The following is a 16,507-nucleotide window of genomic DNA, read 5'->3' on the forward strand; positions in this document are numbered from 1 at the left end:
ATTCATGGTTGAAGATTTACTAGTTGGGTCCTGCCATGTATGATTCGCAATCTTCCTGCAGCAGCGAGAGAGGGAGAGAGCGATCTGCGGCTTTCCGAAACCGGATCCATTGACGAGAATCGGCCACAGATGGGCGTACATAGCCTCTTTGTCTGGCGATAGAAGGCCAGTGCTACATCCTTTGCTTTAGCGTGTGCTGAGTTGCCTCTCCACTCCAGCTTCACCAATCTAGTCAGAGGAATTATGAGGGGGGTTTTCTTTTTCCTTGCTGGGTAACCGATAGTCTGCTATGTTTGTGTCACTGGATGTAAAGTGCAGAGGGACGGTCATTGTCGCCATATCCTTCCCTTGACTGCTTTTCCCCTTTTCTGGCCGTGTGGTAAGGGCTTCAGCCATGTCGCGACTTTTTGATACAACACTGTCTCCGTAACCCCGACCGTTATTTCTATCCCTGGGTCTTTTTCGACTTTCAGTCAATACACACAAGTCCCATTGCGTGTGGTGATTTTTCGTCGAAAAAATGGGCTACAATCTTACCGCAGAGATGTTCAGCGAATGGGCAATAGGACTGGTTGTCATTGCAGTTCGATTGTACACGCGCTTCTCCGTGGACCGTGGAATGTTCCGCTGGGACGATGTATGCCTGGTGCTTGGAACGGTAGGTTTCCAGAGACCAGTATGCCTTTTGCGGCGAAAGGCGGGCTAATTAGCATCAGCTTTTCTGGACTCTCCTTGTTGTATTCTTATATCTGTGCACCGGTAAGCTTATTTGATTCGTACCTTAATTGGTTGGCACTGGTTCATTAATACTCCCTGCTTAGCTGTCTATGGCAGCAATATAGGCCTCAATGCCACCACTGCCGCTGAGGTGCCGGATGATCAGGTCCCATCGTTAACCAAAGGCTCAATCTATGCGTTTCTTGCCTGGCTTTCGTACATTCTCATGGTGTGGTCTTTCAAGGGAGTGCTTGTGTTTCTCTACAACAGACTCACGTAAGCATCAAGCTTAGGCCCATTGCTTCGGGAAAGGGATAGGCATAAGTCTGACAGAATATAGGATCGGTCTTTCGCAACACCGACTAGCCTTGGCTGTGGGCGCCTTCACAATGTGCACATTTGTCACCTCACTGCTCTTCGACCTTCTTATGTGCAAGCCGATCGAGAAAAATTGGCAGGTCAAGCCATATGCAGGAAGTGAGTTATAATGCCTTGCAGGTTATCCTCCTCGACTAACACAAACCAAGATAACTGCACTGTGCGCCCATTGAACTATATCGTCATCGAAGTCTTAAGCATCTTGTAAGTGCAGCATTCCCCCACGGTCATCTCTGCTTGCTCACCTATTGCACCAGAACCGATCTTTGTATCATGTGTGTCCCGATTCCACTGATTATAGTCGCCAAAATCCCGACGTCTCAGAAATGGATCCTCACGGGTCTGTTTTCCTCCGGCATCTTCGTCATGATCGCTGCCGCTCTTCGCGCATACTACTCCGTCAAAGACCTTTCGACTCTCGCTACAGCTTTGGGTTGGGCATCACGGCAGGCTTTTGTCTCAGCCATCATTGTCTGCGCCCCGGGGATCAAGCCTCTCCTCTCTCGCTTTTCCTGGTTTGCATCCTACAGTTCTTCCCGCGGATACGACAAAAAGGACCGAAGCCGAACGACCTTTTTCAACTCCAAGAGTGGGGGTCGAGATGTTACAATGGTCAGCACCTGTGAACCTCAGCCGTACGAGCTCTCGTCTATGGGCTGGTCAAAGAAACGGCAAAATTTGTCAGGAGAGAGCCAGGAACATATTATGGATTCCCTGCCGGCACCACAACAGGGCTACGCGGGCGACTCCGAACGAAACATGGGCATTGTGATAACGACAGATGTCACTCTTGCGCATGAGGAAGCCCCTCCTGAAGATCTGCACAATGTATCCACCACCCGTCCATATGGGCACTAAAGCCAGTGGCCGTATACGGAGCTTGGGTGTAACATGATTATGCTCAGCATGTCAAATGGCGTCAATTTAAGGCGATGATATTATTTCTCATTTTGTCTACACGAATTACCCATGTTTGGCCGACACGGCTCTTCTTTGGTGTCCCCATCGAATTGCCATTTACGGTCCTGTTCTAATATGACCATATCAATTATTGCTTAATACATCACGATATTTGATAGATCTACGTCACCTACTATGCAAAATGCATCACTGTGAACGCACAACTCCTTGTGTTGCCTCCATCCTGACGCCAGCATTATGGCTACGGCTTCCTCTTAACCCAGGGAAAAAGCTGCCACACGGATGCTAGTTTGTTCAATGTGTAAGATTTCTCGGAATTTCAGGCTTCCATATGCAGATCTCTGGTAGCTAATGCGTCAAGAACAGACCGACACACCCAGAGAAAGCACCCCGCAACAACTGTCGAACGAGGCATAACCAGCTTCGTATTCATGTGTGCTCAAGACAGAACCCAATCAAAAAGTTCCATATTGATATCATGGCCATAAGAAACTGTGAGATCTTGTGCTACTTCATGAGCTTATCTCTTTCCGGGCGTGGACTGCTGGCCACTTTGGTGGGTTCCCGCTGACGGGCCCTGAGAGGAACGGGTGCTGGATGCTGCAGCGTTGGCATTGCGATCGGCAGCACCTTGAGCTCGAGCAGCAAAGCCACCAGAGCTCATATCTTTTCCACCTTGGGCCTGTAGCTTTGTGAGTTTGCAATCTTATGCCAACATACAGCACCAGCTAACTTGGGTGGATTGGATGCGGGAAGCATCCGACTTGCTCATCTGGTTGGAAGGCATGTTAATATAACAGCGACTGGTACCTAGTATAGTGGTGTTTGTTCTGGAATGGATATTTTGGTTGTTGAAGGTTCGTTCAAGAAGATCTTTAACCCCTCATATATGCTACCCACATTATTCACATGTCTGTACTACATTGTAGTATTGCTTATTTCCTTCGTCATAGGTAACCATTCCGGTGCCATTTTCCGTCCAGCGGCTACAGCTCTACCTCGTCCCCTATAACCCGGCTAGCCCTGTTCATTGGTTGGGACATACGCGGAGTCCCTGGAGTCTACTAGACCTTGCCCTTCGCGATACTCACGGCTCGCATGGCCGCATTGTGGAATCCTTGGTGCTTTGGTCTTTGTGACCCTCCTATCTGCACTACCTCAGGCAATTCACTGGCCACCCTACTTCGCCTTCTGTTGCACTAGAAGGGCCCCTGGACCGTGCCAGGAAGCCAGCCCTTTCACGGAAACAGTCAGCACTGCTGTGTGGCCCTAAGGTCAGGTTTTGTCTATCATCACCACAGTATGGCTGATGATATGGTGTGCCATCACGGCCCTTTGCAGCTTGTGGCCATACATGGTCAACCAGCGGGCCGGCACGCCATCATTTGCGTGGAGTTCAATTGAGACTCAGGTGGCGATTCCAACCATCGAAACTTCCTGTTTGTTGATATCGAGCTCCAGATATCCGTCGAATATGGGCGAATATGCGAGACAAACGCAAGTTGGCACAATTGGAAGGGATGATTGCTTCACCATGACGAAAGCGACCGACGACAGCTTGCAGTGGCACCCGTGTAGTTTGTGGTTCGTAGTTTGTACCACAGAAGGGATTGCACGCCAGTGGAATAATCTGGAAAGGAGCGGGGAATGAGTTGGCATGACAGCTGCTCCCGGGCGATGACCAGCAGCAGCACACAGTGTAGTTGGTTGGAATGAATCCAGAGTCCATCTCTCCCTCCCTTGTGGCGGGTGGCAAACAAGGTATTTATCACGTGATCACGCGTCGAACCCGCCAGAAGCGTCCGGGGGTGCCTGGGGCCTTCCCGCTGTCTCTGGCGGGCACTAACCATCCTGGGCCACTGGTGCCAACGATCGTTCACGGAGCTTCCAGCTTCCTCCAGCAGCTCCCCCTACGAGCTGGTACCTCCTCTACCAGTCGCCATCATGGGGTCCCAAAGCTATATAAGGCCCTTCGAAGTCTCTTCCAGTCGATCCTCATCATCACAACAGACATCAAGCATCTATTACAACTACGAATACAACTCTCGCAACCACTCTACCAATCGCACCCAACGTCTACTACATCTAACACTACCACTATCATAACAAATCTACCTACCACAATGTCTCTCTTCCGAACCATCCCTACTGCTGGCGACTTCGCCCCTCTCTTCCGCCTGCTGGACGACTATGATCTCCACCGCTCCGGCCAAGGCTCCTCGGTGACTTCTGCTCGCACCTTTGCGCCTCGCTTCGACGTCCGCGAGACCTCGGATGGCTACCACCTCGATGGTGAGCTGCCCGGCATCGCCCAGAAGGACGTCGACATTGAGTTCTCCGACCCTCAGACTCTCGTGATCAAGGGTCGCACCGAGCGCGAATACCACTCCTCGGACAATGACGAGGCCCAGAACACCCCTGCCCCGGAGAACGCCAACAACAACCACCAGGGCGAGGGCAGCGCTGTGGTCCCCTCGGGCGATAAGCAAGTCTCCAAGAACAAGTCTAAGACCAAGCACCACTACTGGGTCAGCGAGCGCTCCGTTGGCGAGTTCCACCGCACCTTCTCCTTCCCTACTCGCGTCGACCAGGATGCTGTCAAGGCTTCCTTGAAGAATGGCATCCTGTCCATCTTCGTGCCTAAGGCGGCTGCTCCTTCATCGAAGAAGATTACCATCGAGTAAAAATTGATTGGTGGTGCGACGAATAACGACTTGATGATGGGTTTCGAAATTGCTCCATAGCGTGTGATGTTTTTGCTCTGTTGTCTTTATTCCTTTTTCATTCTATCTGAGCCAGAATGCTGCGGGATTAGTGTCTAATAGTCGAGGTGTGCATTCTCAGTCGTTGCTGGGTTGTCTCTTCTTTCTGATATTGTATCCTAGTAATACTATACATTATTTGAAAGTTTGAATTCTCTCTTTCGCTCCTTTGGTAGTAATTCCCGGGTAAAGGTAACCACTAGATTTGATAATCGAAATATCGCAATATGTTTCGAATTTATAAAAAGCACTAGTCATGACCCTCGTACATAGACCACTCCTATGGTTGATAGATATACTGCTGTCGCCAAGGCCCAGCGTCGACCCACATGTCGCAAACGCTGTCATTGCAGCGAGCAAGCACAGCGACCTACCTAGGATGTATTGCGCCCGGCTAAATAGTAGCATGACTCAATGTCACTGATGTTCTCTATGTGGGATGACATGGTGAATGGCCTAAATAGAATAATATAGGAGTAGTTGCAGTCTGTTGTAGTATACTTCAACCTACCATGATTGGTTGTACCTATATATATCTCCACGGCACATCCCGAACGAAAAGCAAAAACGAACCAAATGTGCAAATTGCAGCGGAAATACCAGATCACAGTCAATAATGGCCTTCAAATAGTTCTATAAATGTCAAATAATACTCGAGACATGTGGTTTTGATTGGAAAATCTTGAGCGGCAGCTTGATTTACAGCTAATGATGTAGTGCCTCAGCGGTAGCTTATGTAGCAAAAAATAGAAACAGACAGTATCTCCAATCCTCGATGGTCTAACGGTCATGATTTCCGCTTGTCAATCCCTTTCGGGAACAAGCGCGGGAGACCTGGGTTCGACTCCCAGTCGGGGAGATCTCTTTTTTGTTTTCTTTCTTTTGCCGGCCCAATCCTGTGCTCTTGTCTTCCGCATCCCGAATTCGCCCGATCGCGCCACATGTGATCTTATCTCTAAGCGCCATGTGTGATGTTCTTATTATTCATTTCTTTTTCCCCCCCAATACTACTAGTATAGACCATGTTTGCTATTTTTCATGATGCTGGATATATTCATTCCAGTCAAAATTGATCGCAACGCTCCTAAAACTTTGAAGATAGTGAATCAGCCCCGTAGACTGCAGCGATACTATTACCACTCCCAAATAAGAACTTTTGTTAATATCAGACGGGGTTTCATTCAAGTCTGTTTGTTAACAGCTGCCATTGATCATAGCGTCCCACAACGCAGGCCACAATGGTATACTTGCACGGGGATATCCCTGCCATATGAGTCTAGGTACCCAGAACCCAGCCTCCACGGCAATGCCCACCATCCAAGGCGACATCGCATCTCCAAATAACCCTCTGGTTTTGCGACCAGCAGCAATGTACATGACTACCACTACTATAGTAAAACTGCCGATCATCTCAGCAACACATGCATCGCGTATCGAAACCCCTCCAGGACTGATGATACACCCCATATCAAACTCTGTGCTACCATATGCTTCTTGCACAGCCCACACTGCCAAGGCACTTCCAACAACTTGTCCAGCAATGTACATAGCAGCCCGCGATAAGGACACTCGGCGAAGAAAGTACGCAGCCAACGTAACAGTCGGATTGATATAGCCGCCAGTCGAGCGCGCAAAAGTGAAGATGATCAAAGGGAAGAGGCACACATTGACGATACTCGCAGGTAAGTAGCGGACCCAGTCGTAGTAGTTCATGGTGTAGTAGGAAAGATTACCGGTATCGTCTCGATCTTTGTATGCTGGTGCAATCGTCACCCATGTCAACATGAACGTGTACATCATGCTGGCTGTATCTCTTGGTTTAGCGCTCCATACAACCGTAATCACATCATTATTGGGGTCACCAATCTTACCAACACATTCTAGTAAGGTGCACTTCCACATAGTGACGTCCGCCAAGCACTTCCAGTCTGACAGGTCTGTACCTGGCTGGGTAGTACTTCGATAGCCATCGCCACGGCTCTGAGGGAAGCGGGCCACAGGTGCGATGCCGTGCGCTGGCTTCTCGCGACAGCCACTCTTCTCCATCCCAGGTATCATAATGTCGAAAGAGCAGAAAACGCAACCATGCGCATGGTAAAAGTGCCAAGTTCGACAGTAACTGAAGTATGAAGTTGTTGTGGTTTGCTCGGCGGCCGGCGACTGCCGACCCGAGGAAAGTGGATCGCTGATATGAGATGCTCTTAGACGGGGAATTGTTATCAATCACAAATAGGAATGACACTGCCTCTAACCTACAAATTGAACCAAACAGACTTATGACACTTCTTCTGGCTGTCGTCGTTCGGGTTCTTTCGGGTCCGTGGAATGTCCTTTTACCCGTTTCGGTAAGTAGATTTAGCTGTTGAGATGACATCTAGTCACCTGCTTTGCAGGTGACGGGTATCCATTCAGAGCGAGCAATGCTTCTAATTGAAGGTAAAAACCAATTGAAATACAAAGACAGAATGATATCACGGGAACGAACAAAAAAAGCTAGGCAAAATCGCGATAAGGGGACAACTGCTCCCTGAGCAGGTTTGTGCCACCCCTATCGTATAGAAAAAAAAGAATGAACGGAAATAATCGCCATATCCAAGTGTTCAAGGCATGTTCATGCCAACGCTGGGAGGATATATCTGCAATCCCACTACTATGTGGGAACGAAGCAGCCTACCAGCTAGAGCACTTAGAGGTCGCCGTCGTCCAGCCAGTGAGACGGTTGGCGATATCAGAGGCGTAGCAAGAAGTGGCACCAGAGGCAAGATCAAGGTTGGTGGTCGACTTAAGGGAGTTTACACCGGAGTTGTAAAGTCTGGCGGCACGGTAGTAGGCCGCAACTCCAGTCCGATCGGCCAAGTCCAGGTAAGAAGCGAGGCCATAACCACCACTGGAGGAAGTTCCAATAGCTGAAGTAGGGAGATTGATGTTAGAAACTGCAGGTCCCTCAAGGATATTGACAAGGATTATAACGTACCTCCATCGCGGATCATCTGGACGATCTCCGAGTCGGAGCAGGTGCTCTTTCCATAGCAAGTACCGGTACCCTGGTAACTCTGCATGAGGCCAGGGTTGTTTACACCGTTGGCCGTAGTCGGGACCCGGACACAGCCCTTGGATTCCTGCAGAACCACGGCCAGAATGAAGCGATGGTCGACCTTGGACTCCTTGGCGACCTTCTCAATGGCACTCTTGATGTTTGCGGTCTCGGTCGCCGAGTTGTCCTTGCCCCAGCCATTGTTGCTGCAGGACTTGGCAATGACAGCATCCTTGTTGGCCTCCCACCTATAGTAGTGATGGGTTAGCATAACGGGTGCTTTGGAAGTAAGCCCGAAAGGGGGGTCTCAAGCATACATCGCATCGAAGGAAAGCCAGTCGGACTTGGCGGGCCATCCATCAGCCGTCGAACCATCGCCGGTGTACTTGGTGTAAGAGTTTGAGCCGGAGCTCTTGCCAACACTGTCGTTGACGCTAGTGACAGCCAATGCGCTGACGCTCACCACTGCGTTGGTGGAACGGGAGGCCAACTGCTCTCCCTCCTCGACCTCCAGGGTCCGAGTTCCCAACGGAGCGGCGGCGGCGATGCCGGCAAGGGAGCCGACAGCAAGGTACTGTAGGACGGATGTTAGTACTCTGTTGCTGAGAGCCGGATATGTGCAGGATGGCTGCTTACGTTGAAGAACTGAGTGAAACGCATCTTGGTAGAAAGGTATTGTAAAAAATTGGTTGATGAGTAGGACAAATGCTAATGATTGTGTGCTCTGCAAGGAGTGTATGTGATTGAAGGAGTGTGATGAAGCTAGTCAATAGCTTCTGAATAAACTGTGAAAAAAGTGAAAAAAAAAAAAAAAAAAGGAAGGACTGTCGAAACCGACTTGATACTGTGAAAATGCTCTGCTTGGATAGAGACATTTTGGAGCAGCGCACTCGCACTCTTTATACGAGCTGGCGGTATGGCATCTCTTCAGCCCCTCTCAGGAACAGCAGGTGTGAAGGATTGTGAGCGGCCCCAATTTGCAAGAGATGTTCCAAGGCATCGTTGGTTGGATACTACTTGTGAACGGTGGGCTGAGTGACTTGAGGGGTCCGAGCAAATCAGCGATGATAGTCGGTCATCACCAACGGCCCGCTAATTTAGCTGCCAATCGGGGTTGACGTGTGACAGTACGAAATGAAGGATAATGTCATCACGTATATCCGATCCTGCCCTCAGGATGCATCTGAGAGGTCCGTCCAACATCTTGAAGATGCGGAAACCTAAGATCGTGCGGCACTACGCCGACACCAGCCCACCGGTGGTATAATCCAAGACCAGTAGGATGGATAATCCTCCCTCCATGAAAGAGACTAGCGCAAGAAAAAAGCCCGAGGAACCATGTGCGCAAGGCCGACAGAGCCAAGCTCAGCGAGCATCCGTGTTGGCCGAGCCCATGAGAGCCATCATTGGGCGAAGTCTCCACCCCGCGGCTGTCGCAGGTTCAGGCGCGAGGAACCAGTGAGGAGGATGAACTGGCCAACGTTAGGTTTTGCATGGGCCACCGCGAGTCGGAATCAGGAACCGAGAGCACACACTGCCTGTGTCAAATAGCATCATTGACTGGAGGGGGACCCGTCCAATGTGTGAGTTGACTGAGTTCAGGCAGACATGTTCGGGCTGAGGCCGAATTAGTGCGGGGCCGAAATCTCCATCGATTTGTGTTTTTCCATCTTCACCGAGACAAACACACACCGACTGCCAGAAATATTCTGTTTAAGACGCACTCAAAGAAAAGAAAAATGTCATCCGGTATATACTCAAGCCTTTGCTGTGTCGTTTTCCCTCCTCTAGTGACTGCGCATCGACGCACTCTCGGAGACTCGAGAGTTACACGCATGCCAGCAGCCCTAAGGCACACAGAGATTCCCCGAGAAACTTTGTAGAACAGTCATGTAGTGCAGTGGAGATGCCCCTATTCAGCATTGGCACTGTGTAAGGCACCGTGTAACGGAAGGGGCCGGTTTCAGCTTCTAGGGATTGAGTTTGTGTTTCAGATGGTGGCTGTGGCGATCCAATCTGGGGGCAGAGAACCAACATCTCGGCTTCCCGTTCCTGCGCAGGTTATTCTCCGGGCGCCTCGATCGCTCATGGGAAGCTGACATTGGCAGACGGCGGATCCGGCCAAGCGCTGTGGCGGTGGGTGGGGTCTGACGCTGCTGGACATGAGCGAGCACGCCAGCCGAACTCGTCCTTTAGCGAGAGAGGCTAGTCTGGCAGACTTTCCCTTAGCGTCGGATCAGAAGCTATCCAGATGTTACCCCCCTTTCAGCTTCCCATCACACTGCTGGTATCCTCTCCATCGCTAACCCTACCATAACAGTCATATGGAATGTATGCTTTAAGACCAGGAACTTCATGATTCATGTGTTACTAAAGCCCCGGCCTATCCGAATGTTCCGAGGGGTCCTAGCTACACCTTCTAAACTGGAGATGTTGGCATTCGACTACCCATTCTCTCTGCAACATCGCGAGTTGTATGCCAAGTACTACTTGACAAATAAACACACATGAGGAGTTTAATTCCGTCTCACTGCCTCAATGGATGATGCAGAAACTGCTTTGGCCCAGTGCAGGTTCGGCCCCCAACTCTGACTCCATCCTGTTGGGGGTGTTCGTCATGACATGTAGATGTAATGCAGGTACCGCTCGTCAGACACGGGACAACCTACTATATCTCTCGGAGCTGGTGTTCCGGCGATTTCTTTGACATGGGAAATTTCTAACGGAGCAATTACTCTACCCCGGGTCACCCAGACCAATAAACCACATCGGTCACGTTCTGGGTCACACCACTCCAATATACCGGCCCAGTATTTCACAATGTTTCCGCAGTTGGCATCTGCTGATGTTGCAGTGAAATCCCCAGGGTTCGGGGCCTTAACAAACGCTCCACCCAACACAGCAGGATCAACCCCTTGTGGCTATGTCGTCCCCCCTCAGATTCTCTTAGGGGCTATTTTATTGTGAACTCGCTTGACAACAAGCTCTTGCGACAAACTGTCCTCCCCTTCAATTGGCACCCCATTCCAAAAGGTCTAGCAACTCTTTTCTTCCAACTTATCTTTTTGGGCTTTCCTGTTGGCACTTGCAGCAAGCATTGCAGCCATATAGATAGACCGTGGAAAGACCTGTTCGGCACTGAGAGACGATGAGAGCGCCATAGAGGCATGGTATGTGTACTTTGTCGTATTGCACATTGGAGCCGGCATGACAGTGAAGACTGAACGCTTGAGTTGACATGCGTATATCTTCTATACCTTTTGCCAAAGCAAGTCTGCCCTGTTTCTACCAAGAACTGGGAACATTATGCTAAGCTCCACGGGCCACCAACTGGCTTGGTAAGAGTACTAATAGAGGCATTCCAGGCTCAGAGAAGCGTTCTTGCTGACCGAAGTTGTGTCACTAACGCACCTCACATAGAAACGAACCTGCATGACGAAACACGATCTCTCTTTAAAACGCAACGACAGGTTGGTCTTGTGGAAACAAACATCGAAGGAATGAATGTGGTTGCGACCTCAACTCCTTGAGAGGACCTTCGTTCCCATGCTTTCCCCGGCGTTATATTGTTCGACAACGTACCGATGACATGAAAGGCATCTCTACTCGAAGCCTCTCGAAATCTCTTTCCCGGCTCCAATATCCAAACTATAACATGCTGCCCGACCATTGGACACCCTATCCCGAGGTGAAATTTGCTCGCCATTTCTTTCACATAGGAGCATGACGGACTGCGTGCATCCCTGCATATCCGGTGGTGGAGGCTGGGACTATATACACAAAATAATGCAGGAGCACAAGAGCAAGTGGCATAATATGTGCCTAGCACCATTTCGATGGATTTCGGCATGTCCGACTACCTGTCAACATGGGAGTTCGTCTTGTTGCCCTGTCAAGCTGACAGAATATTCTTTGTTATACCACCACAGATAGATAACTAGTTCATATTACAAAGATTGCCTAAGTGCAAATGTTCCTTGACCAATCCAAACGATTCTCATAGTCATGAGCAGGGAAAGGCCGATACCGGATAAAGCTCTCCTAACCAAGGCCTGCAGGCAATCCGCTCTAGCATGGGCACAGTCGCTAAATTAACAGGGAGTGACCGTGTGTTATAAGAGAAATAATTAAATGGTCATGAGGTGGGCGGAGTGAATGCTGACGGACGCCAGCCCGTGATCCTTCTACCTCTGACTTCAACAAATGAGAGGATCAGTTCCCTAGTCTAGCCAGTCAGACAGGACCCACTACATCCTGGTGGCTCTACATAATGCTGTAGTGCTGCCAGGAAACCTGGAAGACTTTAAAATGCAGTCTCCACATGTCAGATCTGTCTAGCAAACTTCTCTTTTCAATATAGGTCTAAGATGACCCCGATCGATAGCACTGAAGTTTTGACAGCCGCTCAGCCGCTCAGCCTCGCGAGACGCACGAGCAATGGCCTACCACTTCGCCTGTATATAATGCAGGATCTCTCAGAGTTGGTGCAACTCAAAACCATCCTTTTCCTCTATCCAAGATTTAGTATCGGATTGACCACAAGACAGCTTGACCATGGCCGAGTCTGATACCGTTGTCTCTGTCGCAAGTGACCCTACGTCATCCAATCCAAAAAAGGACCCTAAGGCGAAAGAAGAAAAGATTGGAATTACCTCTCATTGGATCTTCATAATCTGGAGCTGGTTTCTACTCACCATTCCCCTCTCATCACTGACAGCTGTCTTCCTCGCACTGGTCTTTAGCTACCGGGTTGACCATGGAGACTCCCCGTTTGAGAATCTCCGCGTGGGCCTCGCGACAGAAGGTTCATCGGATGCGTACTACGTGAATATGAACTCGAGTATTCTTCTATTTGTGACCTCATGGGCTAGTACCTTGGCTCCTATGCTGTCGGGCTTTCTCATCACGCTTGCGTCATTTCCCATCGCGAGAAGGTACCTCCAGGACATACGACAAGGACGTTTTGAACGGTTGCCTACCCCATACCAACTGACGCTCATGCTCAAGTTCTTTGACGGGGGCACTCTCGGAGCGACCTGGAGCTGGGTTGTTTACCTGGTTTCGTGGAAAAAGAAGCGCCAGCCTCAGACTTCCACTCTGTTCTCAGCCGCTTCTGTGGCTTTGCTAGCGACATTACTTGGGTATGTACAGAGAGCTACTGCATGCAAACCCATTATTTGATTTGTACATTGTCTGATAATTCCCAAACTAGAGCGTTGGTTTCTTTGGCAGATACCTGGCTTCACTTGACTACGACGACAGTCTCCTTCACTCGCGCCACTGCCGCCACGGACAATACCGACTACGGCTTTGGCCTGACCGCCCAGTGCTTGAAAGGCAACAATTCGGTCGCAGCACAGGAAGATACTGGCCTATGTAGTGTCTCGATGGCTGTCACGGGCCAGTTCCTGGCAAATGCAACCGTCAGTCTCGGCGTGCTAAACAACGTCTCTGATTTTGCGACCGTGTACACCTACGACAACAACAGCACGATGTACAGCTACCTTGGATTACCAGAGGGCACGGCCTCCGTGGCCGACCGGGATTACGAAGCTCAAACATATGGTGCTGCGACACAGTGCGAGATGTTCTCCAAAAGATGCAACCTGACCGAAGTGACGACCTCTCTCCGATACAATTGCTCGAGTGCCTTTGCCGGCTTCATCGACTCCACCGAATTGATTACGGGCTTTTTTACAGACTCCAGTATGACAACTGACATCGAAGACAACGAGACTTCCAACTATGGCACAGGAAACCCGTTCTACTACGTCATCGCCGGCGTACTAAGTACCTCTGGCGGGACCGTTCCCAATTCGACAGAGTTCGTGCAGAATGAGTCGGGCGTGTATGGCTACGTCCTTGGCTGCAACACCACGATCTACGACATCGTGTACGACCGAGTCAACAACTCCGTGACCCGCTTCGTACCCACCGACAGCAACACCTCGGTATCCAACATCTGGCAGACGAGCATCGCGCAGACAGTCGACTGGGAACCGTCTATCGAGCTGGAAATCGGGGCAGCCGCGTTCAGCCAATCAGGCCAGGAGTTCGCAGTCAAGATCGCACAGTCATTCAGCAAGGTGATATTGGCCCTGGGAGCAGATGGGATCGAATCGCGCCCGGCACTAGCAGCGCAGCAGAGGGAGACTTCCCTTGTATCGCGGGTTCCCATGGCTCCGCTCTTCACCTTGGTTGCCGTGGACTTCTTGTATGTCATCGTGGGCTTGATATTTGCGGGAATCGCTATCAGCACCGCCCGGGGAGCAGTCCCTGATGTTCATGCGCGGCTTGGAATCTCGGGCCTCGTAGCAGATCGGTTTGAGGAACCCGGATCGCGCAAGGAAGTTCATTCGGTTGATGAAATGTTCGAGGAGTATGCTGGCCAGCCGAGCCGACGGGTGGCTGTGGAGCCAGAAACTGAGGGTGGGGTGTACGTTTTCAAGAATTGGGATACATCTAGATCGACTTCGGCGGATGTGAGGGAAGGCTCTGTAGCGGTTGAGAGATCTGGGTTGATTGGTAGTGAGAGTGCTTGATGATTTGACCATCCGCCATAGACATAGACAATCCGAGTATAGTGACGGCAATAATTATTAATTAGCTGACTTTGTTTCTGTCGGTCTTTCTCCGGCTCGCCTACACTAGACAACAAATCCAAGGTTAATTTCATAAGTTCAGTCTCCATCGCTAAACAAGATCTCGAAAACCCAAAAATGCGTCCTAGATGACTCTACTATCGGCTACACCTGTCTACCCGTCCCTTTCGATTTAAATCCAGATGATTGGTGCTCTCGGTTATCGACCACCCGAAGGAGTTCCACGGCGCATCTTTTGGCCCCTAACCCCCAGGACTCAAGCGAATCATAACAGTTTAGAATCCGTCAGGATCACACCAAGCCTCATCGATCCGCCTATCATCTGAGGCTTGGCCGCTTTCTCGAATTCAAGGCAGCTGAATGCTTCCCTGGTGGTCTATGATAGCACTCTATTAAATTTTTTTTCGCCCATGAATGCTCAATTTAGCGGTCAATGTGCGATTCTGTGGAGACACGTCGAAAGTAGGGGTCCTGCAAGGCTGAGGCTAGAAGCTGGGCCTTCTATTCTGGTGGGATGATGTTGGAGAGAAGCGGGTAGTAGTATATGTAGAGTTAGCTGAAGGGGGAAGTGTGTTATGTTCCTTGTTATAGTGAGGTTGTGGAACAATGTTTCGGTGGCCACTGTTGTGGGTTATGTTTCAGAGCAGAGTTTTTCTTACCCACCGCAGATGTTTTATAAGATGCTTAAAATTGCTTATCGGTGTGAAGCAGTTACACGTCCGAGAGTTATCATTTTTGGTCTGATTTACTACGTTGAGACCTTGCCATATGCAGTTTGACGGTTGTAAGAGCAGATTTCTTCTATCTATGTATGGGGTATCTTTGGGTCTGGCTCTCACGTGGGCCTTGTTTCTTTTTTGGGTAGTCCCACATATTATACTTGCCCGTAACGGAAAAACTAAACAAACCTTGCTAGCCCAAACAAGAAGGCATAAGCTATTTTGAGAACTGTTGAAAAAACTTTGTCGATGTTGTTTCTAGAACAACCATGCAATGCATACTGTACAACATATGCACTAATCAGTGCGGGACGATCTACAGAGGGTATGAAAGAGACGATGAGTGAGTGATTGTCGCTAGGCCATCCCAAGTCAGGTATCGGCCAAGGGGTGCCAGCCTCAATTGGATAATAATACATGGCAGATTGGGTAGGCCAGGCGCCAAGACATCAAAAGGGCAGCGACGTAGGATTGAGAGTACATGTTCGTTGATGCGTTCAGTGAATTTTATGGGCGACGAGCCATGCGAAACGTAGTATGGCGAACCAGTTGAAAAATGCTATGGCAACAGACATGCAAACTTTGTCGAGGACGATAACAGAGGTATAAGAGAACCGAACCCACTTAAACTCCAGAGACCGGATAAAAAAGAGAAACTGAAAGAAGGCCGATAGAAAGCAACGGAGCAAGAGAGGAAGAGCTGGAGGTCGAGATGGGATGAGGAAAATGAGAGAGAAGTAGAGCTAGAGAGGGAGGGAGGGAGAGAGAGAGAGAGAGAGAAAGAGAGAAAGGAAGAATCGGTCCAGCCCTGGTAGCACAACGTCGAGAATGGTTGCCGATGATGCTGCAGATCATCCGAGGTCATGCATCATTCCAGTCTCGTACCGCCGCGGCTTCTTTGGCATCTCGCTTTTTGTTGCGCCAAAGGAAATAGCAGCATACAGAGACTGCGATCAGGAAGAATCTAGGGACCGTTGTTAGCATGTCCAAGGTCGCAGGCGAAGAAGCCACGCAGTACTCACATGCCAACGATGATGCCTGGCACGCCGCTCTTGAGGAAGTTACTGACGGGCTTCTCGCCAGACGAGGAATCCGAGTCGTCGCGAGCCCACAGAGGCATCGCAATAGCGACTGCTCGCCGGGAGAGAGAGAAGGCTTGGGATGATTCCATTGGGGGGACCTGATATGCAAGTTCCGGGGAACGGGCAGAGCCGTAGGGAAGAGACGGGGAAGGGGAAGATAAAAAAGGGGACGCGAGGGTCGCGTTCTGAATCGAACCTGCTCTCTGGCGCCCTCAAAAGGGGATAAGACATTGCCAGGACTAGTGGCTTCAGCACGGACCAGCAGGGGGGAGTGAATGCGGAATGCTGTTTG

At 50.1% G+C, this 16,507-nt stretch overlaps 8 protein-coding genes and 1 non-coding gene across 9 annotated transcripts; 4 read left to right on the top strand and 5 right to left on the bottom strand.

Annotated features, from left to right (window-relative positions):
- Positions 1-520: 520 nt before the first annotated feature.
- On the top strand, positions 521-2,421 carry BO85DRAFT_504186 (uncharacterized protein; the record flags this gene model as incomplete). The annotated part of the gene is made up of 6 exons (XM_025664288.1): positions 521-658; positions 717-759; positions 822-993; positions 1,058-1,194; positions 1,245-1,299; positions 1,353-2,421. 6 exons carry the CDS (start codon positions 521-523, stop codon positions 1,951-1,953), a joined length of 1,146 nt encoding a protein of 381 aa, XP_025511406.1. The 3' UTR covers positions 1,954-2,421.
- Positions 2,239-2,856, bottom strand: BO85DRAFT_453013 (uncharacterized protein). The gene is made up of 2 exons (XM_025660969.1): positions 2,750-2,856; positions 2,239-2,698 (listed from the first exon to the last, which is right to left on the bottom strand). Exons 1-2 carry the CDS (start codon positions 2,801-2,803, stop codon positions 2,537-2,539), a joined length of 216 nt encoding a protein of 71 aa, XP_025511407.1. The 5' UTR covers positions 2,804-2,856; the 3' UTR covers positions 2,239-2,536.
- A 1,026-nt stretch (positions 2,857-3,882) lies between these two features.
- BO85DRAFT_453014 (Hsp20/alpha crystallin family protein) lies at positions 3,883-4,937 on the top strand. The gene has a single exon (XM_025660970.1). The coding sequence runs from the start codon at positions 4,140-4,142 to the stop codon at positions 4,698-4,700; it is 561 nt and encodes a 186-aa protein (XP_025511408.1). The 5' UTR covers positions 3,883-4,139; the 3' UTR covers positions 4,701-4,937.
- Positions 4,938-5,547: 610 nt separating this feature from the next.
- BO85DRAFT_t248 lies at positions 5,548-5,637 on the top strand. The gene has a single exon. It is a non-coding gene; the product is annotated as a tRNA-Asp (tRNA).
- A 241-nt stretch (positions 5,638-5,878) lies between these two features.
- Positions 5,879-6,836, bottom strand: BO85DRAFT_504194 (uncharacterized protein; the record flags this gene model as incomplete). The annotated part of the gene is made up of 1 exon (XM_025664290.1): positions 5,879-6,836. One exon carries the CDS (start codon positions 6,834-6,836, stop codon positions 5,973-5,975), a length of 864 nt encoding a protein of 287 aa, XP_025511409.1. The 3' UTR covers positions 5,879-5,972.
- Positions 6,837-7,132: 296 nt separating this feature from the next.
- On the bottom strand, positions 7,133-8,742 carry BO85DRAFT_504210 (muramidase). The gene is made up of 4 exons (XM_025664291.1): positions 8,449-8,742; positions 8,130-8,386; positions 7,753-8,060; positions 7,133-7,684 (listed from the first exon to the last, which is right to left on the bottom strand). Exons 1-4 carry the CDS (start codon positions 8,470-8,472, stop codon positions 7,449-7,451), a joined length of 825 nt encoding a protein of 274 aa, XP_025511410.1. The 5' UTR covers positions 8,473-8,742; the 3' UTR covers positions 7,133-7,448.
- Positions 8,743-11,102: 2,360 nt separating this feature from the next.
- On the bottom strand, positions 11,103-11,773 carry BO85DRAFT_153581 (uncharacterized protein). The gene has a single exon (XM_025654164.1). It carries the CDS (start codon positions 11,660-11,662, stop codon positions 11,225-11,227), a length of 438 nt encoding a protein of 145 aa, XP_025511411.1. The 5' UTR covers positions 11,663-11,773; the 3' UTR covers positions 11,103-11,224.
- A 593-nt stretch (positions 11,774-12,366) lies between these two features.
- Positions 12,367-14,354, top strand: BO85DRAFT_481018 (uncharacterized protein; the record flags this gene model as incomplete). Its single annotated transcript, XM_025663042.1, has 2 exons — positions 12,367-12,953; positions 13,025-14,354. The coding sequence occupies 2 exons, from the start codon at positions 12,367-12,369 to the stop codon at positions 14,352-14,354; spliced, it is 1,917 nt and encodes a 638-aa protein (XP_025511412.1).
- A 1,640-nt stretch (positions 14,355-15,994) lies between these two features.
- Positions 15,995-16,304, bottom strand: BO85DRAFT_492006 (uncharacterized protein; the record flags this gene model as incomplete). Its single annotated transcript, XM_025663752.1, has 2 exons — positions 15,995-16,097; positions 16,156-16,304. 2 exons carry the CDS (start codon positions 16,302-16,304, stop codon positions 15,995-15,997), a joined length of 252 nt encoding a protein of 83 aa, XP_025511413.1.
- Positions 16,305-16,507: the final 203 nt, after the last annotated feature.

Source organism: Aspergillus piperis (genome assembly GCF_003184755.1).
Source record: "Aspergillus piperis CBS 112811 unplaced genomic scaffold BO85scaffold_23, whole genome shotgun sequence".
Lineage (NCBI taxonomy): Eukaryota > Fungi > Ascomycota > Eurotiomycetes > Eurotiales > Aspergillaceae > Aspergillus > Aspergillus piperis.